Consider the following 21,748-nt stretch of genomic DNA (forward strand, 5'->3'; position numbering starts at 1 on the left):
CTCTGATCTGTGGCATTTGCCCACTTCCAAAGTATAAATGATCCTTGGTGATTTCAAGTTAATATCATGGAGCTATTGAATAAGCTAGCACTAGCTGCCTCCAGCATATATATGTAATGGCATATATATGGCATATATGCACACATATATGGCATTACATATATATTATATAAGCATTTTATGTATTATATAACATATAATATATATGTCATACTGTAGAGCTATCAGAACTGAAATATTACTGTCAGTAAGATGACACACAGCACAGAACCTGACTCAAAAAATGCTTGCTCTCTTCTCCTGCTTCTAACCACTATCTAGGGTTCCTTCAACTTGTTTTGTATGTGTGTGTGTGTGTGTGTGTGTGCGCGTGTGTGTTTGTGTGTGTGCGTATGTGTGCTTGCTTATTCAGGGGCTGGGGATCAAGACAGGGTCTCACTAGTTAGCCCTGGCTGTCCTGAAACTCCATATCTCCATCTGCAGGCTTGAGTAAGTCCTACTAAGTTCTGGCTTAAACCCCTTACTCCTGCAGCTTTCCCACTCGCTCAGTGGTTGGCCGAGCAGGACCATGCTCATCACACACATTCGCAAGCTCCGCCAGGAAGGAGATCATGTTTCTTTCATCTCTGTGATATACCCATTACTTAGCATCATGCCTGCTAGGTGCCAGGGGCCCTAAATGGTTCTTTTGTTGTTGTTGTTGTTGTTTGGTTGGTTTTTAAACTTCATTACAGGATCCTGAGTGCTGACTCTTACTAGATTAGGACATGAAGTTAAAGAATTAAAACAACAACATCAAAAATTCTAGGGAACTTTTTTTTAATGAATAACATGAAAGGTCTAAGCACTAAACACCAAGAATCATTTATGAAAGAACTTCAGAGGCCATAAGTAGAAAGATATTCTGTATTCATAGACTAGAATGCAAATTGGTAAAATGTCCCTACTCTCTAAAGAAATCTGAAAATTCAATGTGATCCTTACCAAAATTCCAATAACATTTCCACTGAAGTCGAGAAAGCAATGCTAAAATTCATATGTAACCATAGAAACTCCAAAAAGCTAAAGCAATTTTGAGGAAGAAGAGCAAAGCCAGAGGCATTACATTATCTGATTGCAACATCTACTTCAAAGCTATTCGGACAAAAACAGAATAATATTAGGATAACAAAACACATATATTTCTGGAATACAGGGTCCAGAGGGTATCCTGGCACATATCTGCAATCCAGTAGGGCAGGAGAATCTAGAATTTAAGTCAGGCTTGGTATACATAGGGAGACCCTGCCGCAGAAACAAACACTCAACAGACCAAACAAAGAATAGAGTGCTCAGAAATAAAGCCACACACTGATTAATTGGTTTGTGACAAAGAACGGACAAAGGGGACAGAAGAGTCCCTTCAACAAATGGTGCTGGGAAATCCAGAGGTCAACACAAAGATTATTAGATGCTGACCTCATATCAAACACAAAGAGCAACTGAAACTGGGTTAAAGACTCCAAGCCTAGGACGTGAAACTGCAACCCCCCACCCCCCAGAAGAGGCACAGGGGGAAGCTCACAACCCTGGTTTGAGCAAAGGTGCTTTTAGGTGTGAGCCTAATGCACCAGCAATAAAACAGAATGGAAGAAAATTGATGCCAACCATATACCTACTAATGCATTAATATCCAAAATATATAAGGAACTCAAATATTTCATAACCTCTTTTATTTTAGCTCTTCACTCTGGTGATTGTTTTGTTTGTTAAACAGAAGCTTTTTTAGTTTAATGCTTTTGCTTTTGTTACCAATTTTGTTAGGCTCATATAAAAAGAAATTAAGAGAATTATTGCTCATGTAATCCTGGTTGGTCTTGAACTCTCAATCTTTCTGCCTCGGACTCTGAAATGCTGGAATTATAGGGGTACACCAGTACCTCTGGCTCCAAACAACTATGGTGAGAAGACAACCTGGGGTCAGTGCGATGGTGCAGCAGCTAAAGATTTATCAGACAGACCTAGTGGCCCGAGTCTGATGGTCGGAACTCATATAGAGGAAGGAGAGAACTAACCACGAGCTGTTCTCCAACCTCCACATGCATGCTGAGGCACTTGTGCCCCCCATCCACATCACACACATGAAAATAATAATAATAATAATAATAATAATAATAATAATAATAATAATAAAAATAAATACTTTAAGAAAGACAATGTGGAGGGGGCTGGAAAGATGGCTCAGAGGTGAAGAGCACTGGCTGCTCTTCCAATTCCCAGCATCCACAAGGTGGATCACAACCATCTCTAATGAGATCTGGTGCCCTCTTCTGGTACACACAATCTAAACGTTGTTGAGGGTCTGGATAAAGAGAAGCCTTACCACTGCTGAGAAGAATGTGCACTTATGCAGGGCGATGGTGGTGCATGCCTTTAATCCCAGCATTCGGGAGGCAGAGGCAGAACTGTGAGTTTGAGACCAGCCTGGTCTACAGAGCTAGTTCCGGGACAGGCTCCAAAGCCACAGAGAAACCCTGTCTCGAAAAACAAAAACAAACAAACAAAAAAAAGAATGTGCACTTATAGCCACTATGTAAACAGTACGAAGGTTCCTCATACATTTAAATGGAGTTAACATAGTCCAGAACTACCAGGAGAATTTCCCAAAAGGAAATAAAACTGGTAGGTCAAAGAGTCTCTGCCCCTCCCTCCCCGCTTCATTGTGACAATATGGAAGAATCTGGAGGACCATTTTGCATTTTATAACCATGGAAGCTGAAGTTGGGGAAAGCAGAAAGATATAGCCAAGGCGTAAGTGGAGAAACTGGATTGGCGGTATCTAGCCCCGTGTCTGTCCCAGCTTGTTCCCTGTACCCATGGGTGGCCAAGAAAGGACTGCTCTGAGCAGACAGGTTACGTGTTGTTCCACAGCACAGTCCTGTCCGGGATTCAGAGTGCTAACTGAGCAATTCGGCCCACAGATGCTCCAGGGAACATTAGTTTCCCAAGATGGTCGGTGGAAAACAGATGAGAAAAGTTGGCTGGCGCCTTCAAACCCTTAGCTCCCACAGCGCACAGTGCATACCAGCAGATTGCCACCCTGGGAAGATCTGCGGTAGTGCCAGTTAAACTGTGCGGCACTCTTAGGCACTGGGATGTAGACACGGCAGGGGAATGAGGCAGGCTGCAGGAAAAGACACCACAGGGGGATGAACACGCTGGGAGTAGAGACCCCACAGGGGAATGAGGCAGGCTACAGGAAAAGACAACACAGGAAATGAGACATGCTGCAGGTAGAGACTCCACAGGGGAATGAGACACGCTGCAGGTGCTTTTTGAAACAAGATATAAGCTTTTACTTTCCTTAAGAAGGAACTGAGCCTTTTTTTTGGGGGGGGGTATGTTTAGGTTGCTTTCTCTGGAGAAAGTAAGCAGTTAAAACAAATAGTGACTAGTGACGTGCAATAAATCAGAGGGAGGGGCAACCCCACATTCCCATCTCTGAGGTCATGCTACACTTTCTGGCTTCATCTGAAACCCCACTTCCTTCTCCACCCGGGGTCTCAGGGGCTAGCCCCACAGCGAGCCCAGCACAGCTGGCCCCCACAGGTCTCCCACTCCTTGCTGGAGTGGAGACATAGGTATTAGAACTCCTTTTGTGGGACTGCCCCTGCCCAAGCCCACAGATTTCACAGAAATACAAGTATTTGCCTGAGGCAAGGATTCTTCTGTCTTTGGGTTAGGCAGGAGTCCTCCAGAGACACTCCCAGCAAAGGGAGGAGGATTCTGAAAATCCTTTAAAATGTCAGGTTCTGAATGTTGGGGATTCTCTATTTCTCTTTTGGCTTATTTTCGGTTTCTTACAGGCAGTACTTCTCTCTTAAAAAGAAGGCGGAGGGGATAGGAGGAGGAAGAAGAAAAGGAGAGGAACGGGAGAGGAAGAAGACACATTTGCAAAGAGTCTGCACAATTATGCTAGCCCAACAAAACTAGCAGCTCCCCACCTGCTCCGAAATGTAGAGTTCCTGTTGGCAGGAACACTTGTCATGGCTCCTCAACCACCCACTCCAGGTACAGCATACGCTTCTTACCCACACGGAAGATCAGGTCGTCCTCGATGGGGTTCTCTTTTCTCTTGCCGGTGCTGTACATGCTGGCGGGCCTCTTCACAGCCTTCTGCTTGACGTGACCGCTCCCGGGGGACTTGACCCGTCGCTTCACGCCCTCGGTGGTGGGGGACACGTCGGCTGAGCGGATGACCTTGAGTTTAAACGGGCTGCCACGGATGTGCTGGTCGTAGAGCCTGAGGGACAGGGTGAAGTCCCCCTCCTTCTGCACAGTGTACAGGAACTCGTAGGTGCCGTTCTTGTTGTCCAGGATCTCGCCGTCCGCCACGCTGCCGTCGGGGGTGCTGAGCTCGGCAGTGAGGTATGCGTTGCCTGTCTTGCACAGCTCTCCGTCCTTGTCCTTGGTGGTTATGGTAACGGACATGGGCTGCCCGATGATGGTCTGCCGAAGCCCCTCGCCCGTGGCCACCGTCTCTGAGGCGACAGCGTTCGTGGTGAGGATGGTCCCCAGGTTGTGGATGGACTTCTTCAGTCCCTCGGTTTCCACGATGAAATCCAGCTGGTCATTCTCGCGCGGGTGCAGAGGGAAGTCTTGGTCCGCCAGTTCGTTTAGCTTCTCGCTCATCTGCTTCTTCACCAGTAGCACCTCGGTTTCCGTACCATGGTTGAGAGCCTGCGCAGTGAAGTTGCTGCAGCTCTTGATGCTTTCCTGGCCTTGGAGAAGGGTATCCAGCTGTGACTGCAGCACCTGCCAGGCACACAGAGAAGCAGTGAGCACTTCCTCCAGGACACTTGCCAGGAGCTGGGACTGAGCCCTCCGCCCACAAGAACCGGCTTCTATACCCGCCCACTCATCTGGCTCCAAATGAGCTGCATTCCATTTAACCCAGTGAACTCAGGCGAAATGTTACCAGTGCCTTCTGGAGGTTTCCCTTCCACCTCTCCCTGTCTCATCACCCACACTTGAGTGTTTCTTGGGTCATCTGTTTACATAAGGCGAGGCAGAAAGGTCGCTACCCCCAGTGTGAGACACAAATTGCTTGATGTGAAATAGTCTTTACTCCGTGGCTTTCCCTACCGTTCAGAGCTGCCTGGCTACTACCTCAAGGAACAAAAACCAACCATTGGAGAAGTCTCCACACGTGAATAGCAGAAGCTCTCCTCCCCGGCAAAGGCAAACAAAGACTACAGTCAGGATTCGCTTTGAAGTTGAGGAACAGGTTAGGTGTGGGTGAGGGCAGTTAAGAGGCTCGCCCACATTATAATTACGGGAGGAAAAACATTCCAGGCAGTTAAGACCTGAAAACACAATGTGCCACCTCTCACGGCAGACTTTGAATTGCTACAGAAGGTCACAGAACCCCAGCTTCTGAAGTTGGGGGGGGGGTGTTCCTACTAAATGAAAGCAGGAGTCCACTGTACAATGGTGACATTAAAGACCTATGTGGGTCCCCACCACCATGGCTGTGAACGAAGTGGCCCCGGTGTCACGCCCCTTAGAGGAAACCTGTCGGACAGCAGAGTCTTACTTTGTGTTTGAGGCCATAGTTGACCTCGAGCTCCATCAGCAGGACGCTCTTGCGGACGTTTAAAGTCTTCTGCAGCTCATCAAAGGTGGAGTGGATGTCGTCTACAATGCTGGCCTTCTGGTTCGTTAACTGATGGATGATTTCTGAGATGAACTGAAGAGCGGAATCTATTTCAGGGAGTCTGAGAGACAGGAGAGTCGTTAGGGATCATTAACATCCACCCAGAAGTATCCCGAAGTCTACCCTACACCCTTTCCGTTTCTCTAAGAGCAAAATGCCCCTTTTAAAGTCGCTTCTCACCATCTTTAAAGAGCAATAGAACGAACGAACGAGACTTTCGGGGTCAGAGCTCTTTCCATTAACCTTCAGACGCCCACGTAAACTATTGATGGTGTGATAGGCTTTCCTGCCTTATGCATGTAGGGTGTTAATAGTGTTCCCTCCTCTATCCAATGCCAACAGCATACCCCACCCCATCACTGCTAGGACCCCAAAAATGCCTTTAAGTATTGTCAAGTGTTCTGGATGGGGGTGGGGGTCAGAATTGCCTGTGGTTGAGAACTACTGTGTTCTAAATGTCTAGTTTTATCATTTTTTTCCCAGTCACATAAACTTGCAGAACTCAGAGTATCTGGAGAACGTCCTGTACGTTTTCAAGTCCCTTTAAGTGACATTGATAGAAGACCTTTTTCTCACTGGGACTCCTGACTATCAGTAGGACTACTGAGTACTTTGTCTGTCTTTCAGCTGGTTGTTAAGGTCTTCTTTTCGGTTGGTCATGCCAAAGGGAAAAGGAAATCCTGAAAACAAACACACTAGGAAAACTGAGCGATCACTGCTCGGCACCACTGGATGGGGCTCATGCACAGAACCATCCCAGCCACCACCACAGGTCCGGAAGCAAGGCAACACAACTCCAAGGAAAATCTCGGTTCTGGCTTCAGGCAGGAGGTTCTGAGAGCTCATGATCAAGAAGAATGTAGAACATACGGAGTTATATATACAGGCTGGCATGACCCTAGCATCTCAAACACCAGGTGTGGAGGCCAGGCCTCACATTGGGTGGGGAGTCTGCAGGGGCCATGGCACCTTTTGTTGACCGCATCCAGCTGGACCTGAAGTGAGGCCTTGTGCTGCTCCACCACGTCCTTCAGCGGCACCGTGGGGTGCTCCGCGTGCTCCCCCTCGGTGCACTCCCGACACATGGCCGTCTCACAGGACTGGCAGTAAAACTCCATCACCTGTGGGCAACACGGAGAGCTCACTCTGCAGGGAAGATACACACACTCTCTTCTGCTTCATTCCCAGTCACTAAAGCTGTTGGCACGCTAGCACCCAAGCGTTGACATGACATTGATGTGACATTGACGTGCCATTGATGTGACATTGACATGCCATTGACGTGCCATTGACATATCAGGCCTCCAGAAGAGGTGCATCTGACTCCAAGGCCACTGCTGCTCCTCTCAAGGGCTTGGGTCTTAGAACCTCTTTAAACTCCTTATAAAGCATTGAGGACTTTAAAAGAGTCTTTGAGCCAGGATAGGTGGTGGAAGTCTTTAGTCCTAGCTCTCAGGAAGCAGAGGAAGACGGAACTCTGTAGGTTCCAGGCCAACCTGGTCTACATAGTTCCAAGACAGCCACTGCTATACAGTGAGACCGTCTCAGAAACAAACAGAAAGGAACTTTGGTATATATGGATTCTTTCCTTTCCATAGATAACTGTCACAATAAAAATGAATAAAAAATTTGTTTACTAATATATGGAAAGTGAAGTCACTTAAATACTAATGCTGACTTATGAGTAGTAATAATAATAATAATTTGTAAACAAACAACATTTATAAGATGGAAAATGTTGGGAGGAGTGTGGCATGGCTTTGCATTTCAGTACATCTCTGCAGCGTTTAGTTTGATAGAAAACAGCTGGATTCTCCTCTCTGTTTCTACATTCATTCTGCAGAACACATACGGATTCTGGAAAGTTTCACCACACACACACACACACACACACACACACACATGCACACACACTTGAGAGAAAGAAAATGAAAAGAAACATTATCTTTATTATTGTGCTATGAATGCAGTATTCACCTTGTGGGACCCCTGAAGAGGTCTGAGGACCCAGGAGGGCTCCTGAATCTTATTTAAAATGGTCATTGCTTAATCAGAGATACACTCAATAGTTTGTACCCCAGTTCCATCGCCCATAGAGCTGAATGGCCATAGACCAATGACCTAAGTCCACTGAGGCTCAGCTTCTCAAGAGAAGATGATACCACCCATGACAGTGACCTGCTCCGCTGGACTGCTGTGAAGATGAAGTGGGTTAATACACACAGAACATGATGATGCCTGGCTCCAGCTCCGTCTAGTTCCCAGTTAGGAACTGCAGTAGTGATGGCAATGACATCATCTGGAGCTCCTTAACCGGAAGCTAAGGACACTGACCCTGAAGTTAAGTCACTTATCCTGGTTAGGATGGACACTTAGTAACAACGTAACACAAAAGCCTGAGAATTAGTTACTGCCCTCCTTCCTCTCCTGGGAGTAATCATCCTCCACTTTTGACTTCCCAGAGCACTTTTGGGGGAGAACTTTATGTGGCATTCTTAGTACCTCACACATTGAAAGGGGCTTAAATCCTGACTCAACTTGATGGACGGTGGATTTTCAGTGTGACTGAAGCCAACAAGCTCCTGATCACAGGGAGTCTCTTATCCAGAGCGCAGGTTGTGCCTCACCTGTAGTGGGTATTCAACACTAGATCACATAAATCACAGGACACCCATACTCATGGTTCCAGGGGTGGGTGTCATAGCAATGCAAAGGACTCCCTCCTTATTTAGTCTTCACTGTTTGACATAGTATTTTCTGATTTTATTTTGGAAACACTCTTTCTGCATGAACCAGATTTAGATAAAAATCCTTCAAAATGTTTGCATGAGAATGTTAGATTTTATACAACATTGTACTTTGAGGTAAGTACATAGTAAGTTGCAGGAATTAGATTTCATGCAACCTTGTACTTTAAAATAAGTACATAGTAAGTTACAGAAATTCACATTTCATTTTAATTTTGTCACATAAAATGACCTTTTAGGACTATGCCTAGGCCATAAATTGGAAACACCCCCCTTTTGGAGATAGGAATCAATTTATTTTTTTAAATTTTTATCACATAAGGAGACCTGTTAGGTTTGGAGCATCAGTTGGGAATTTCCTTTCTTTCTCTCTGTTTTGAAGCTGGGGCTCAAACCCCAGGCTTTATGTATGGCAAGCAGATGTATGTCCCCGAGTTTTGCTGTAGCTCAAAGTTTCCTCTGTTCATCTGCTGTTCAAAATATCGTCATGCTGAATTAAACTGTACTTTAATAACAAAGTCAAGTGGAAATTCAAACACCCTAAGGGAAGACTGAATGTTTGCTTCTTATTTTAAGAGATGTGTGATTCAGTTCAGCCCAGTTCCTGAGGATCTGCCACATTGGAACTGCTGGATACGGATGGTGTGGCCTAAGCTGCCCTCTTTTTGTTTGTTTGTTTTGGTTTTCGTTTTTCAAGACAGGGTTTCTCTGTGTAACAGTCCTGGCTGTCCCAGAACTTGCTTTGTAGACCGGTTGGCCTCAAACTCACTGAGATCTACCTGCCTCTTACTCCCAGTGCTGGGATTAAAGGCGTGTGCCTGGCTTAAGTAGTCCTTTCAATGGCTCTCCCTTTCTCTAGCTGGAGTTGCTCTGTGGACTGGTTTATGTCACTTTAACATATTCCTTGCTTTATCTGTTCAGGAAACAGAAGGATCTAAAACTAATGCAATGTCATGTTAAATTTCCTATTGTAAGGGTTCTAGAAATTACTTTTGGAAATGCAAATATTTGGTAATGACATACAAGCCCTATATCACAAATATTTTATTAGAACTTTATTGGTCTAAGGAGATTCTTGTCTTTCAAGCAGCTGGTGGGAGGAAGGCATAAAGAACTTTTCCAATAAAGCCTGAAACTTCCTTCTGAAAACGTCCTCCCTAGGTATCCGCGGTGCATGATCCCATGAGGGCCAATGTTCCTTTCACTTCAGCAGAAGGAGGCTCACAACATCAGACAACCTTATCTCTGGATCACACACAATGAATGTCTCCCCTCCAGAGCAGATCCTCATGAGATCCCACCAGTCAGGAAACGACCTCCGGCCGTGGTGTGCGGAAGAGCCAGGAATGGATACAAAGGCTCCTTCCCAGCTGCCAGTGTCTGGGTCGGGGACTGTGACAAGCTCACAGTGCTCCTCCACCCTACCGACACATTTCTCACTCAGCCGAGGCTGACCCTGACTTGTCACACGCTGCCTGTGAGGAAGGAGTGTGCCGCCTCAAATGTAGAACGGGTTAGACAATGGCAACGTTTATTTAGCGGTCAGTGTCCATGCTGCGTTTAGATATCTCAAACACTATGTCGTATTACCGGCATTTTCTGGTCTGAGTTCAGTGTATTCTGAAATCTGAGGAGTGAAGCAATGGAGGAGGAAATTGAGACCAGAAAAGGACATGAAATAATATACAGATACTAAAAATATAAAATGTCACCAAGACCAGAGCCTATCAGCCTACGGTTACTAACCCCCTTCTTACTTGGTTTAGTTTGCTTTCTGTGTATGAGTGTTTCCCCGGGGCTTGCAGAAGACTGCTTATAGGGTGTGGAGTTGCTTTGGGTGGGTGATGAAAACATTCTGGAACCAGATAGTGATGATATTTGCACAATTTTATGAATATAAAGCCCACTAATTGTACACTTTTCAGTGTTTGAAATATTGAATTTGATGTTATATGATTTCTACCTTAAGAAAGACTGCACCTTTTAGTGGGTAGCAGCAAGTGATCACTGTCTTTGGTTCGGCTTCCCAAGGGTATCCCGGGAGAAAGACGCATTTTGAAGTGAAGAAACCTAGTGATTCTTAAATGCTCGTTTTAGGCTTTCACAGCTGAGACTTGTTGAGCTCAGCACTAATTGTGGGGTGACTAGTGCCCCTCAGCTGAGGCCATCCATCTCTACACAGATGATGCCACTGTCCCCAGGGGTAGAAGGGCAGCCAGAGGCCAGGGTGAGCTTGGTGCTGTTGACAGGTGGTCACCGTCTGCATCCATCAGCAGAGAGGCTGGCAGGACCATATGCATTCCTAGGGGGGAAAGGATGCTCCAGGCCAATCTGCTGGTCTTTGTGGGGAGCCTGACAGTTGATGGGGGAGGGGCATTCTCACCCCGAATATCCCCTTCCTGTCAACATCCTTGTTAGCTGTTGGATGGGGCCTCGCTGAACACTGACAGCGTCCCCTGGTCATCTGTCTAGCTCGGATCACAAGGCACGAGCTCAAGTGTTGGCTTTGTGAGCAAAGAGGCTCTTAGATCACTGGCTGCCATTCTCTGTCCTTCAGCACTGGGCAGTGCCAGCCCAGAGGTTTAATGAGCACGTGAGCACGTGACAGACTTTCGTCCACTGGCGCTAATCAGCGTGGCGGCACCCCGCTTTGCTGCTAATCACCTGATTTTATTAACCTTCTCATGCTCGGCTGGTTTGTAAAGATTTACCCATGGCAATTAACTGTAGCAGTTTATCCGGGATACTGAGTCTGGCTTGCATGTGCAATGAGCATTCCTGTTTCAAGGAACCATAGCCATCCGCTCCTCCTATAGTCTACGACCAGATGACGGAGGGGTTTAAGATATGTGCCGCTAATTCCCCACGGCCTCTCGCTGGTCTGTAAATTTTATAATTTATACATTTAGAATGGTGGTGATTCTGCACGTAGGAAAGGCTCGGAGCTTACTTCCAACTGCTTCATTCACCCCAAGGAGGGTGAGAGCCGTTAGATAGATTTAGTTGTGATAGGCTAAGAGGCATTGGGTGGAAAGGTGGGGAGGGGGACTTTAACCTGAAGAATCTTCAATGGTTCTAGAGGCACTGAAATTAGCAGGGCGCCTGGCATCCTACGGTCTCTGGTGTTGAAGCGTCTTTAAGAATTCCTTTCTATTCTGTAAGTCAGGGTCTCACTCTGTAGACCGAACTGGCTTCAAGCTCGAACTCATAAGGTCCTGCCTTGTGTTGCTATTAACGACATGTGCCCCAAACCTAGGTATTCTTTTCTAACTTGTCCATCAGATAGTAGCCAGAGACCCCTCCTTCCTAAGGAAGAGAGTGCCATTTTTATAGAAATTCAGTTGTTTTGCTCTTTATTTGTTTATTTCTGAGATTCTGGGGAGAGAACCCAGGGTCTTGCAAATGCTCTGCCACAAGCCACACCCTCAGCCCTCCAGTTTTAATTTTATTCACTTTTTTTTTTCATGCTGGGGTTTGAAGTCAGGGCCCTAAGAGTGTGTGACATGTTCCACCACCTAACCCCATTATTTTAAGATGGGGAGGTGTGGTCCTTGTTTCATAGTCCAGGTTGGCTTCGAACTTGTGAACTTGTGATCCTCCTACTTGAACCCCCCAAGTGCTAGAGTTATAGACAATACTACCATCTCTGGTGCCTAGTGATTTTAGAGTTAACCACCTCCGAGGAGGACATCATCACACCCTTGCCACTGAACCTGTGGTCTCCTGGCAACACCAGTCTGGTGCCAATCACCTCATTCCTGCCTGGTCGGAGCCTCTCAGTGGTCACTCCAGCAGCTTCCTAATATCGCAGTCTCGTCTATTTCTAATCCACCCTCTCACATCTCCAGCAAGCTTGAGATGAGTTCAGTGTGATCATACGGAGGTATGCCAGTGTTTAATGTCTTCCCTAGAGCTTCAAAGTGAGGTCAGGCTTGAGCTCCCAATAATTGCATCCTGTGCTCTTCCTTCAAGCCCTGACCTTTTAACCTCTCTGGCCCATCACAATTTCTTGGCTCATGAAGACACTGGGCTGCCAGCACAGTGGAGCATGGCAGCCTCTTAGACTCTCCCATTCTCTCTGCAACAAAATGTCATTCTTCTCTCTATACTGTATACACTGTATATACTATATATACATTGTGTATACATACTGTATATACGTTTTATTCACAGAGAAAAGCCGGAACTCTAAACATGAATATAGTCACTTATACCAACACTTACGTCATTTGTTTCAAAAACACCCATTTGGGGCTGTGAGTAAGGCTGTGGCAAAGCCTGTGCTCAGCCCTGGCTGGAAATCCTTAGCTGCAATCAGTCAATCAATCAACCAGTCAGTCTTAATAATCACCCAGCAATCAGTGTGGGCTGATAAGAACCTCAACTGGTGTCTAATATTGTAAATTTATATTATTTCTAGTTCTTACTATAATATAGAAACTCTATGTCAAATAGAGAATACAATATTCTTATTGTAAATCGTCATCTTATCCAGTGATTTCCTTAGACATAATTCTTAGTGGAATTACTGAATTAAAAGCCAAGAAGCTAGCTGAAATGCCCGTTATATTCTGGCCCAGCTGATTTCCCTTTTCTCCACAAGCCCTGAGGTCAGAGGACAAATCTGAGAGCTGTTCTCTCCCTCCACCTTACGTGGGTGCAGAGCTTGAACTCAGATCGCAGGCCTGTGCAGCAAGCCCCTTACTTCATGAACCATCTCGACGACAGCCCCTGGTTATTATCACTTTTAAAAAATAGAATGAAGATTGTGTGTGTGTGTGTGTGTGTGAGGCCTAATCTCTGGAATGTGATTTCTTTAGCTATTTATAACTTTCCTGTGAATTTTCTAAGTTCTTTGCTCAATTTCTTTTGAGATAATCATATTTTCCTTGTCAGCATCCTGACATATGAAGAACTCTCGGAGGCATTTTCATTAAGAATTTTATGGTTAGTATTATGTTAGATTATTAATAGCTTTCATTGTCCTGTCTTCCCTAGGTCTGGTGTCAGGAATATAAATGTGCCACACATTAGCTGTGCGTCTTTCTACCATTCACCATTCAGGACTATAGAAAGAACCACATGCACCATTTCCTTTCACATGTCATAACTCATTGTTTTGCGTGTGTGTGTGTGTTTTTTTGTTTTGTTTTGTTTTGTTTTTTTTGAGACAGGGTTTCTCTGTAGCTTTGGTGCCTGTCCCAGAACTAGCTCTGTAGACCAGGCTGGCCTTGAACTCCCAGAGATCCGCCTGCCTCTGCCTCCCGAGTGCTGGGATTAAAGGTGTGCACCAGCACCACCCAGCCGCGTGTGTTTGTTTTTTGAGCTAGGGTCTCATTATATAGGCCAAGCTGGAGTTGAACTCACACTAATTCTCCTGCCTCAGCCTATACTGAATACCTGGCTTCCAACTTCTTAAGCTGCATTCTTTTTTAATAAAAGAAAGTACTTTGATACCTATAAAAATCTCCTTTAAAAATATATGGAGTTATTTACCCCATACATAAAACAGCAAAATCTTTATTTCTGTGGGTATTTTTGTTGTTGTTTTATTTATGTGCATTGGTGTTTTGCCTGCATGATGATGTTAGGTCCCCTGGAACTGGAGTTACAGACATCTGTGAGCTGCCAGGTGGGTGCTGGGAATTGAACCCAGGTCCTCTGGAAGAACAGCCAGTGCTCTTAATTGCTGAGTCATCTCTCCAGCCCCTGTTTCTGTGTTTTATATATTCCTGTTTTGCACTTACTTTATGTATTAAATAGTTGTGAGTTTTAAAAAGACATTTTGTGTTTTTTTTTCCATGAACAATTGCCAACTTAACTTTAGCGCACTGTTCAGGAGCTAAGCACACTGCTGTTTTGCTGGACCCTAGTTACACAGTCCATTTCTGTGGCTCAAGTTCTCCCAATCTTAGCTTTGCTTAACAGATTGCCTTCTTAAAACACACAGGTTTTTATGTGAGGGAGGCAGATTCTCTCATGAATGTCCTCTTTCCTCTGAAACACGTCTTCTGCTCTGGGCTCGGTGATGCTCTCTAGTCCAGGCACTTATCAACATCAGCTGGGCATCTCAGTAAACGCTAACCTGGTGCCCACCCTCAGTCTCACCGCTCTGTCTGCCATTCAGACAGTAAACCATCCACCTCTTATTTTAAAGGTTTGATGGTCCACGTTGCTTTTGGAATTTAGGTCAAGTACTTGCTCGATGATATCGCAGTGTGTCGCAATCTCTCCCCAGCCTCTTTTCTGGTTCCTCCCTGAAAGTCTCCTGCCCACCTGTAATGTGACCCCACCTCCCGACGTCATGTTCCAGGTGCCCCAGCTGCCTACCATTCCTGAACACCACCACACCTTAACATTCATTACCGTGCGATCTCAATACCAAGTGCCATTTATTCCACATTCTACACAACCACTGGTTTGAATCTAGGTTGGTGCTCTACAGTTGGACTCCTAGTGTTTCTAAGACTTCCTTCCCTGTCAAACAGGGTCTGGAGGGAGTCCCATGATTGAACTAAACTTTATAAGAACTTGCACCTGACTGAAATGCTTTCCTAGGCATAGCACTTAGGATGGGAGTCCAAGCAGAGAGCCTCAGCATTCACTCTGAGCCAGTAAGAAAAAGGGGTCAGAAAAATAACATTCAAACTGCTTTGGGAGGAAACTTTTCAGCTTGTTTTGGTAAAATCCACACTATAGTCTCCCTTGGATTATATTGCACATGTTATACCGTAGTGTCGTTACTAGCTTGGTGTACTTCTATTTAAACAGTTACAGATATGCAAGGCTCGGTGTCTTCTTGTGTTTGAAGCTGTCATAAAGATCAGGATGCTATTGATTCTAGGTCTAGCTTCTGTGATGTGTCAGTCAAACTGGTACTTAACCTGTTCAAGCCTGAACAGGTCTGTGGATAAGGGTCACTCACAACTGCCTTGCAGACTGCATTGAGAAGCCAAGTTGGGCAACTCTGTGCACCATCTGCTGAAGATGCAATCCACAGAGCTAAAGCCTCTGCCCATTTGAACTTATTCTAGACGGAGATCTAGAAGACCAATGAGCAAACAGCCCATGGATGTCATACGGATGCCATGGGGCAGGATAGGAAGTGACAGGATGGAGGTAAAATGCTATTAAGTGGTGGCGAGCCAGGATGGCGCAGGCCTTTATTTCCAGTACTCGGGAAGCAGAGGCAGGCATCTCTTCAAGGCCAGCCTGGTCTACATAGACAGTTCTAGACCAGTAAAGAGTACACAGTGAGACGTTGTCTCAAAAAGGGGGTGGCTTGCCTCAGAGATCATAGCTAGAGAAAAATTTCTGGGAAGGAAATGGAGAATGAGGACTAAGGACAGACAAACCACAGGAGAGAGGGCATGGAGCAGGAGGAAGGAATGGGACAGCCACCTGAAGGCAGAAACCCCACGGAGGAGTTAAAGGAGGCCAGGCTGGCTGAAGCGGAGCAGGCAGAGTACAGTGTGGCTCACAGCCAATGGCTGATAACAACTGCTTGACTCCAATGGCCACTTGCTGTCCTGGTGGTTTATAACACAGCGGGGTGGGGCTGGGGCTTATATTACAAGTAGCTTCAAATGATTAAGTGCCAAGTATAATTGAGAAAGGTGAATAAGGTCATTGATTAGAACATTAATATAACATCAGGGCTTGAAATATAGATCAGAAACAGGGCAGGAACATTCAGAAGGCCCTGAGTTTGATTCCTAGCACCAAATCATCATCATCATCATCATCATCACCATCATCATCATCACCACCACCATCATTACCATCATCATCATCATCATCCAATTCAGGGCGCTGTGCCAGGAATTGAACCCAGAGACTTTCACATGCTAGGTGTGACCATTTCAATGAGAATGGCCCCCATATTTGAATGCTTGGTCCTCAGCTTGTAGAGCTGTTTGGGAAGGATTAGGAGGCTTGGCCTTGGTGGTGGAAGTGTGTCACTAGGAGCAGGCTTTGAGGTTTCAAACCACTCCCATGATCCAGGCAGTGCTATGGGACAATGCTCTTGTACATTGTAAAGATTTGTCAGTCATACTGGTTTCACAAAATGCTGCTTGGCCAGTAGCCAGGCAGGAAGTATAGGCGGGGAAACCAGACTAGGAGAATACTGGGAAGAGGAAAGGCAGAGATGCAGTTATTATCCAGAAGCAGAGGAAGCAAGATGAAAATGACTTACTGAGAAAAGGTACCAAGCTACACGGCTAAACATAGACAAGAATTATGGGCTAATTTAAGTTTTAAGAGCTAGTTAATAATAAGCCCGAGCTAATAGGCCAAACAGTTTATAATTAATATACGCCTCTGTGTGCTTCTTTGGGACTGAAAGGCTGCAGGACAGGGTGGGCAAAAACTTCCATCTATAAGGCAGTGGTGGTGCACTCCTTAAACCCAGAACTCTGCAGGCAGGCAGAGGTAGGTGGATCTCTGTGAGTTCAAGGTCAGCCTGGTCCAGGACAGCAAGGGATACACAGTGAAACCCTTTCTTAATAAAATAAATTTTAAAAAAGATTCTCAGTCTCTCTATCTGCCTCATAGATATGGCTGTGTCTCATGATATGAGCTCCCAGCTGCTGCTTCAGCATCATGCCTGTCTAGCTGCTGCCATGCTCCCAGACATGACAGTCATGGACTCAACCCTGTGAAACCCAAGCCCCAAATTAAATGCTTTCTTTCACAAGTTGCCTTGGTCATGGTGTTTTTATCACAGCAATAGGGCAGTAATTAAGACCCCAGGTGTACAATCTACCATTGAGCTACACTTCTAATGTCTGAGAAATATGTATCTATATTTTACAGAGAATCTCTCTGCATTGCCAAGGCTGGTCTCAGATTCATCATCTTTTCTCTCAGCTTCCTGAGTGCTAGGATTATAGGTATGCACACCACACCTGGATCAAGAAATACTTTAAAGTGTTAGCCTTTCCTGAGAGCTTACTATGTGCTTTATATATCACTTAAACATTTCATTTCCCAATTTCAAATAACCTATTTGGTAAATACTATTATTGCTTCCTTTACACAGAAAAGCCAGCAAGAATTTAATAAACTTAGTAAAGCTGAGGCGGGGGATAAGTTAAAGACAGGGTTTAAATCAGCCAGGCTGACTCACAAATCCGTGCCTCTAGCCATGGCATTATCCTGCCCCTTCCAGGCACAGAGCCACTGTGAGTCAGTTATTTGATGAGTCTTAAAGATGCATTTGCATCCGTAACAGTTATTGTGTTAGATAGAAGCAGGAAGCATGTCGGCAACTCACAGTGTGCGGTCTTTATCAGAGATTCATGGAACTTCAATTCTTTATTCCTAAGACATGAGAAAAGCTCTTCTCCAAGAAAAATAGACTGTAATTAATTAGCATCTTAGTAATCACTTTCAGTTTGTAGAGCTTCTCTGCCATTCAGTCTGCATCCATGATTTTTGACTTGCATGTTATGTCTGGGTATGTGTAACTTGCAAGCAGATACTGATATTCTCTCTCTCTCTCTCTCTCTCTCTCTCTCTCTCTCTCTCTCTCTCTCTCTCTCTCTCTCTGTCTCTCTCTCTTTCTCTCTCCCCAGAGGACAGCAACTGTTTATTCTAAGTAGAGATGATAAAGACAGATTTTATGATATAAGTAACTCTGGTTAGAGAAAGTAAGCAGGAAAAATAATAGCCTGAGGGTTGTTAAAAGTTTGTTTTTAATTAGTCATTTCTCAGACTTTATTCACGCAGAAAAGATAGTTAAGGATCTTTGCTTTAATGAAGACTCTCTGAGGCGTGTATCCAAAGCCTACCCAAGACCACGCCACCATGTTCCCCCAGGCAGCCTGCGGTCTGCCTCACTTACATTCCCGTCGTGGTTTGGGCACGAGAGAGGCTTTCCTGCAGCCACCGCGGTGACCGTCTCCAGGATGGAAGAATCCTCACCATTGCTGCCTGGCGTTCGCTGCAGCACATCCATGAGGTTTGTGATAAAGAAATTGTTCTGGAGTGCAGCCACCCCCTTCTCAGGCAGGATGGAGGTCTGGCGACACACTGGGCAGGAGAGGGTTAAGCTGTGGGCTGGAATGTAGTTCTGCAGGCACCTGTTCAGAGCACACATGGGGGCCGTCAGTACAGAGTGCTGCTTCTGCATGCAGGTACTATCTGTGGTTTCACCAACCGTGCTCACCGTGGGCCACTACACAGAAACCCACTCTTTGTGGTGTCCTGGACCAGGGAAATCATACTTCAGAGACCAAGCGCTAACCTGCCCTCATCGGCTCTATACACTGACCAGACAAATGACTGTGCTCAAGGAAAAGAAGAAAACGTCTTCTTAGTTTCTTTTTCTAGACTTCTGTAGTGTCTAGAGACCTGACACCCACAGTGTGATTGGTTCAAGGCCAACAGCCTTGACCTTCTCAGGAACTGGATAGCCCTACCAGGTCAGATGCCCATGTGGCTCACTCACACAGCAGAGGCTGGGAAGCCTTGTTCTGTAAGCATCGGGCTCACAGATGTGTGAACTTTTGCACTGGGGGGGGGGGGAGTCAGGTGTGTTTGTCAACACTGCAATTCATTTGACACATAAAACCATAATCATAAAAGAAAGGCATCTGACTAGAATATTTGACTGACGCAAGGAACACCCAGACTCGGTCACAGCATCTCTTGCTCAAGAAGCACCAATTCCATCCAGTTAGTTAAGAAAGAAATTTACTAACAACAATGACTACCCATATTTGTATCAAACTACATTTGAAATATTCCCCTGAACCTATGGAGGAGGCACCATTATGACCGCTTTGGGCAGCCAGGAAACAGGTGTGTAGAGAGGAACTAAGTACCCTACCTAGCGTTCTTGAGGAGGTCACGGTTGGAGTGGGAGTCCAAACCCAGGCAGTTTGACGTCACACGCTAAGCTTTAAACAACTAGAGCTGGAGCTGGGCTTGTAGCTCCAAGGTTAAATGCTTGCTCAGCATGCATAAGTCTCATTCACACACTGCAGAATGAACCCAAAACAATACTGCATCTTAGCCAGAGTTTGGGAATGACCAATGTGGCCTCTTAGTTTGCGGATGAAGAGAGTAACACCGAGAAGGGTTAGCTGATGAGCATCTCAGAGGTAACCTGGGCTGATGAGCATCTCAGAGGTAACCTGGGCTAAGTCTCTGTCAGGAATGAAGCAGATCTGAAGTTAAAAATGGTGCTTAAGGCCAAGAGGCATCATCAATCGTATTTACCAACCAACATTCATCAAGCTTGACTTTGCCCACTCCCTTTTTTGGCTGGATCTGTTCCTCCTGTCTGTTCTGTGTTTTCTGAGTTACCAAAGCTTGGTGTTACTCATGGCTCCATCCTTAAAGCTCTTCTTCCCCTGGGATCCTATACCCTTATGAGTATAGCAGACATATTTCTTCCTACGGATATCCTCTCTGAGTCCTGTGTCTTCTAAATAACTGTTATCAAGAGGTTGTGACCTACCAGCAAACTAGGCGGGAAAAACTAGGATATAGGCTGGGAGAAAGGAGGTGGAGTCAAAAAGCAGCCATGTAACCCTGCCAGAGACAGACACCAAAACTTTGCTGGTAGGCCACGACCTCTTGATGATGCACAGATTAATGGAGATGGGTTAAATTAAGATGTAAGAGTTAGCAAATAAGAAGCTAAAGCTAATGGGCCAAGCAGTTATTTAAATAATACAGTTTCTGTGTGATTATTTCGGGGCTAAAACTTATGTTTTCACAAACTCAAAGAATCCTTGTAAGTTCCAGGGAATCGACTTGAATTCACTTTGAATAATAGATCAGATGCACTCCAGATAAGAACTCTCAATCAGTAGCCAAAGCCTTTCCACCTTTCCCTGGTCCTGACACCCTCCCCTTCAATCAGCAGGACCTAAGGAAGGTTAACCTTGTCCTCTGCTCTGCCAACATCTTGCCAGGTCCAAGAGGTACCAGATGGTTCCGCAGAGCCTGGACAGCAGCGAAACAACCGGGTACCCTAGGACGTGGCTAACATCCCAGCTTCTCAAGTCCCTGAAAGAGCAGCAAGAAGCAGTCTTGAGAATCTGACTCCCCTAATCCTGTCCCACCTGCTAGCCCTATTTAATTTCCCCACCTTTTTATAATAAGAAAAGTATGGGAATGTTAAGATTCAGGCATTATGTTAGCTAGCCCGTCATCTGGCAGGAAACACTCAGGCAGTTCCCTGGCCAGTCCAGGGTCCTATGCATACATAGTCTGTGTGCAGGTGCAAACTTTGGTCCCTTTAAGAGACAAGCTCCGCCCATTCCCGCTCTCCTTCCTGCTGCTCCTCTGCAGGAGCAAGCAGTACTTTTCCTGTCTCTTTCTCCTTCTCTCTCCCTTTCCTTTCCCCACTCCCTTCCCTTCCCCCAATAAAACTACATTTAAGTTCTATCTGCCTGGCCGTGTCTGTCCCTCACCTGCCATAGGCTTCCCACCAGGGTCCCACTTGTGCCGTTTTACAACAATGCCTATATTTGAATAAAATGAAAAGCACGATACAAACCATCACTAAAACAAAACAGTTCTCTACATAATTCCAAAGGAAAGGAGAAAGCCCACAGCTTCTAACCAGAAGCAAATACACCTCCCCTCTACCCATCTCTGCTATCAAGGATGTGGCTATTCTGCTGCAGCAGGACCCTCCAAAGTAAATTAACTCATTTTTTTAATGCCTAGTTAAATGATAAATGTATTTTTAATTGGCTGGGAAATAAAATCAGCATATATTTGAAATCATTGGAAACACTTATTTCATGATCTAGAAGTAGGAAGCATGCAATTTTAATTACATCTATTAAGTAATAAAAATGTACTTAACGACATGTGTTCAAGCATAACTAGAGTATCTATCTGTTTTTAAGGATAATATTTATAAAGCCTTGCTAAGGATACATTTAAATTGAACCACAAGTAAATAACATGCTAACAACTCCTTTTTCTGCTTTTGTTTTTGTTGTTTCTGTTTTGGTTTTTATTTGTTTGTTTTTGAGACAGGCTAGTAGCTCTGGTTGTCCTGGAATTCACTATGTAGACCTTGAACTCAGAGATCTACCTACCTCTGCCTCTGCTGGGATTAAAGGAGTGTGCCACCTCTCCAATCCTGATTTTGTTGTTGTTTGTTTTTAAGACAAGATCTCAGTGTATAGCCCAGACTATCTTCAAACTCACAATTCTATTACTTCAGCCTCCTAAGTACTATAACAGGCTTGTGGTACCAAGCGGGTCACATAACAAACTTCTTATCCCTATGTTTTTTGTTTTTGCTTTTGTTTTTATGTAGCAAATAAAGCCACGG

At 45.1% G+C, this 21,748-nt stretch overlaps 1 protein-coding gene across 7 annotated transcripts in view; it reads right to left on the reverse strand.

Annotated features, from left to right (window-relative positions):
- The window catches only part of Trim2 (tripartite motif containing 2), a 112,290-nt gene that overhangs the window by 22,218 nt on the left and 68,324 nt on the right, over positions 1 to 21,748 (reverse strand). For all 7 annotated transcript variants that reach the window (XM_050158790.1, XM_050158782.1, XM_050158788.1 and 4 more), the window contains 4 exons: positions 18,290 to 18,527; positions 6,665 to 6,816; positions 5,576 to 5,756; positions 4,071 to 4,794 (listed from right to left, as the gene is read on the reverse strand). In XM_050158790.1, the coding sequence (XP_050014747.1) occupies positions 4,071 to 4,794; positions 5,576 to 5,756; positions 6,665 to 6,816; positions 18,290 to 18,527 (1,295 nt within the window). The remainder of the gene's footprint in view (positions 1 to 4,070; positions 4,795 to 5,575; positions 5,757 to 6,664; positions 6,817 to 18,289; positions 18,528 to 21,748) is intronic.

This window comes from Alexandromys fortis, unplaced genomic scaffold (genome assembly GCF_014885135.2).
Source record: "Alexandromys fortis isolate MF-2015 unplaced genomic scaffold, M_Fortis_MF-2015_v1.1 scaffold_102, whole genome shotgun sequence".
NCBI lineage: Eukaryota > Metazoa > Chordata > Mammalia > Rodentia > Cricetidae > Alexandromys > Alexandromys fortis.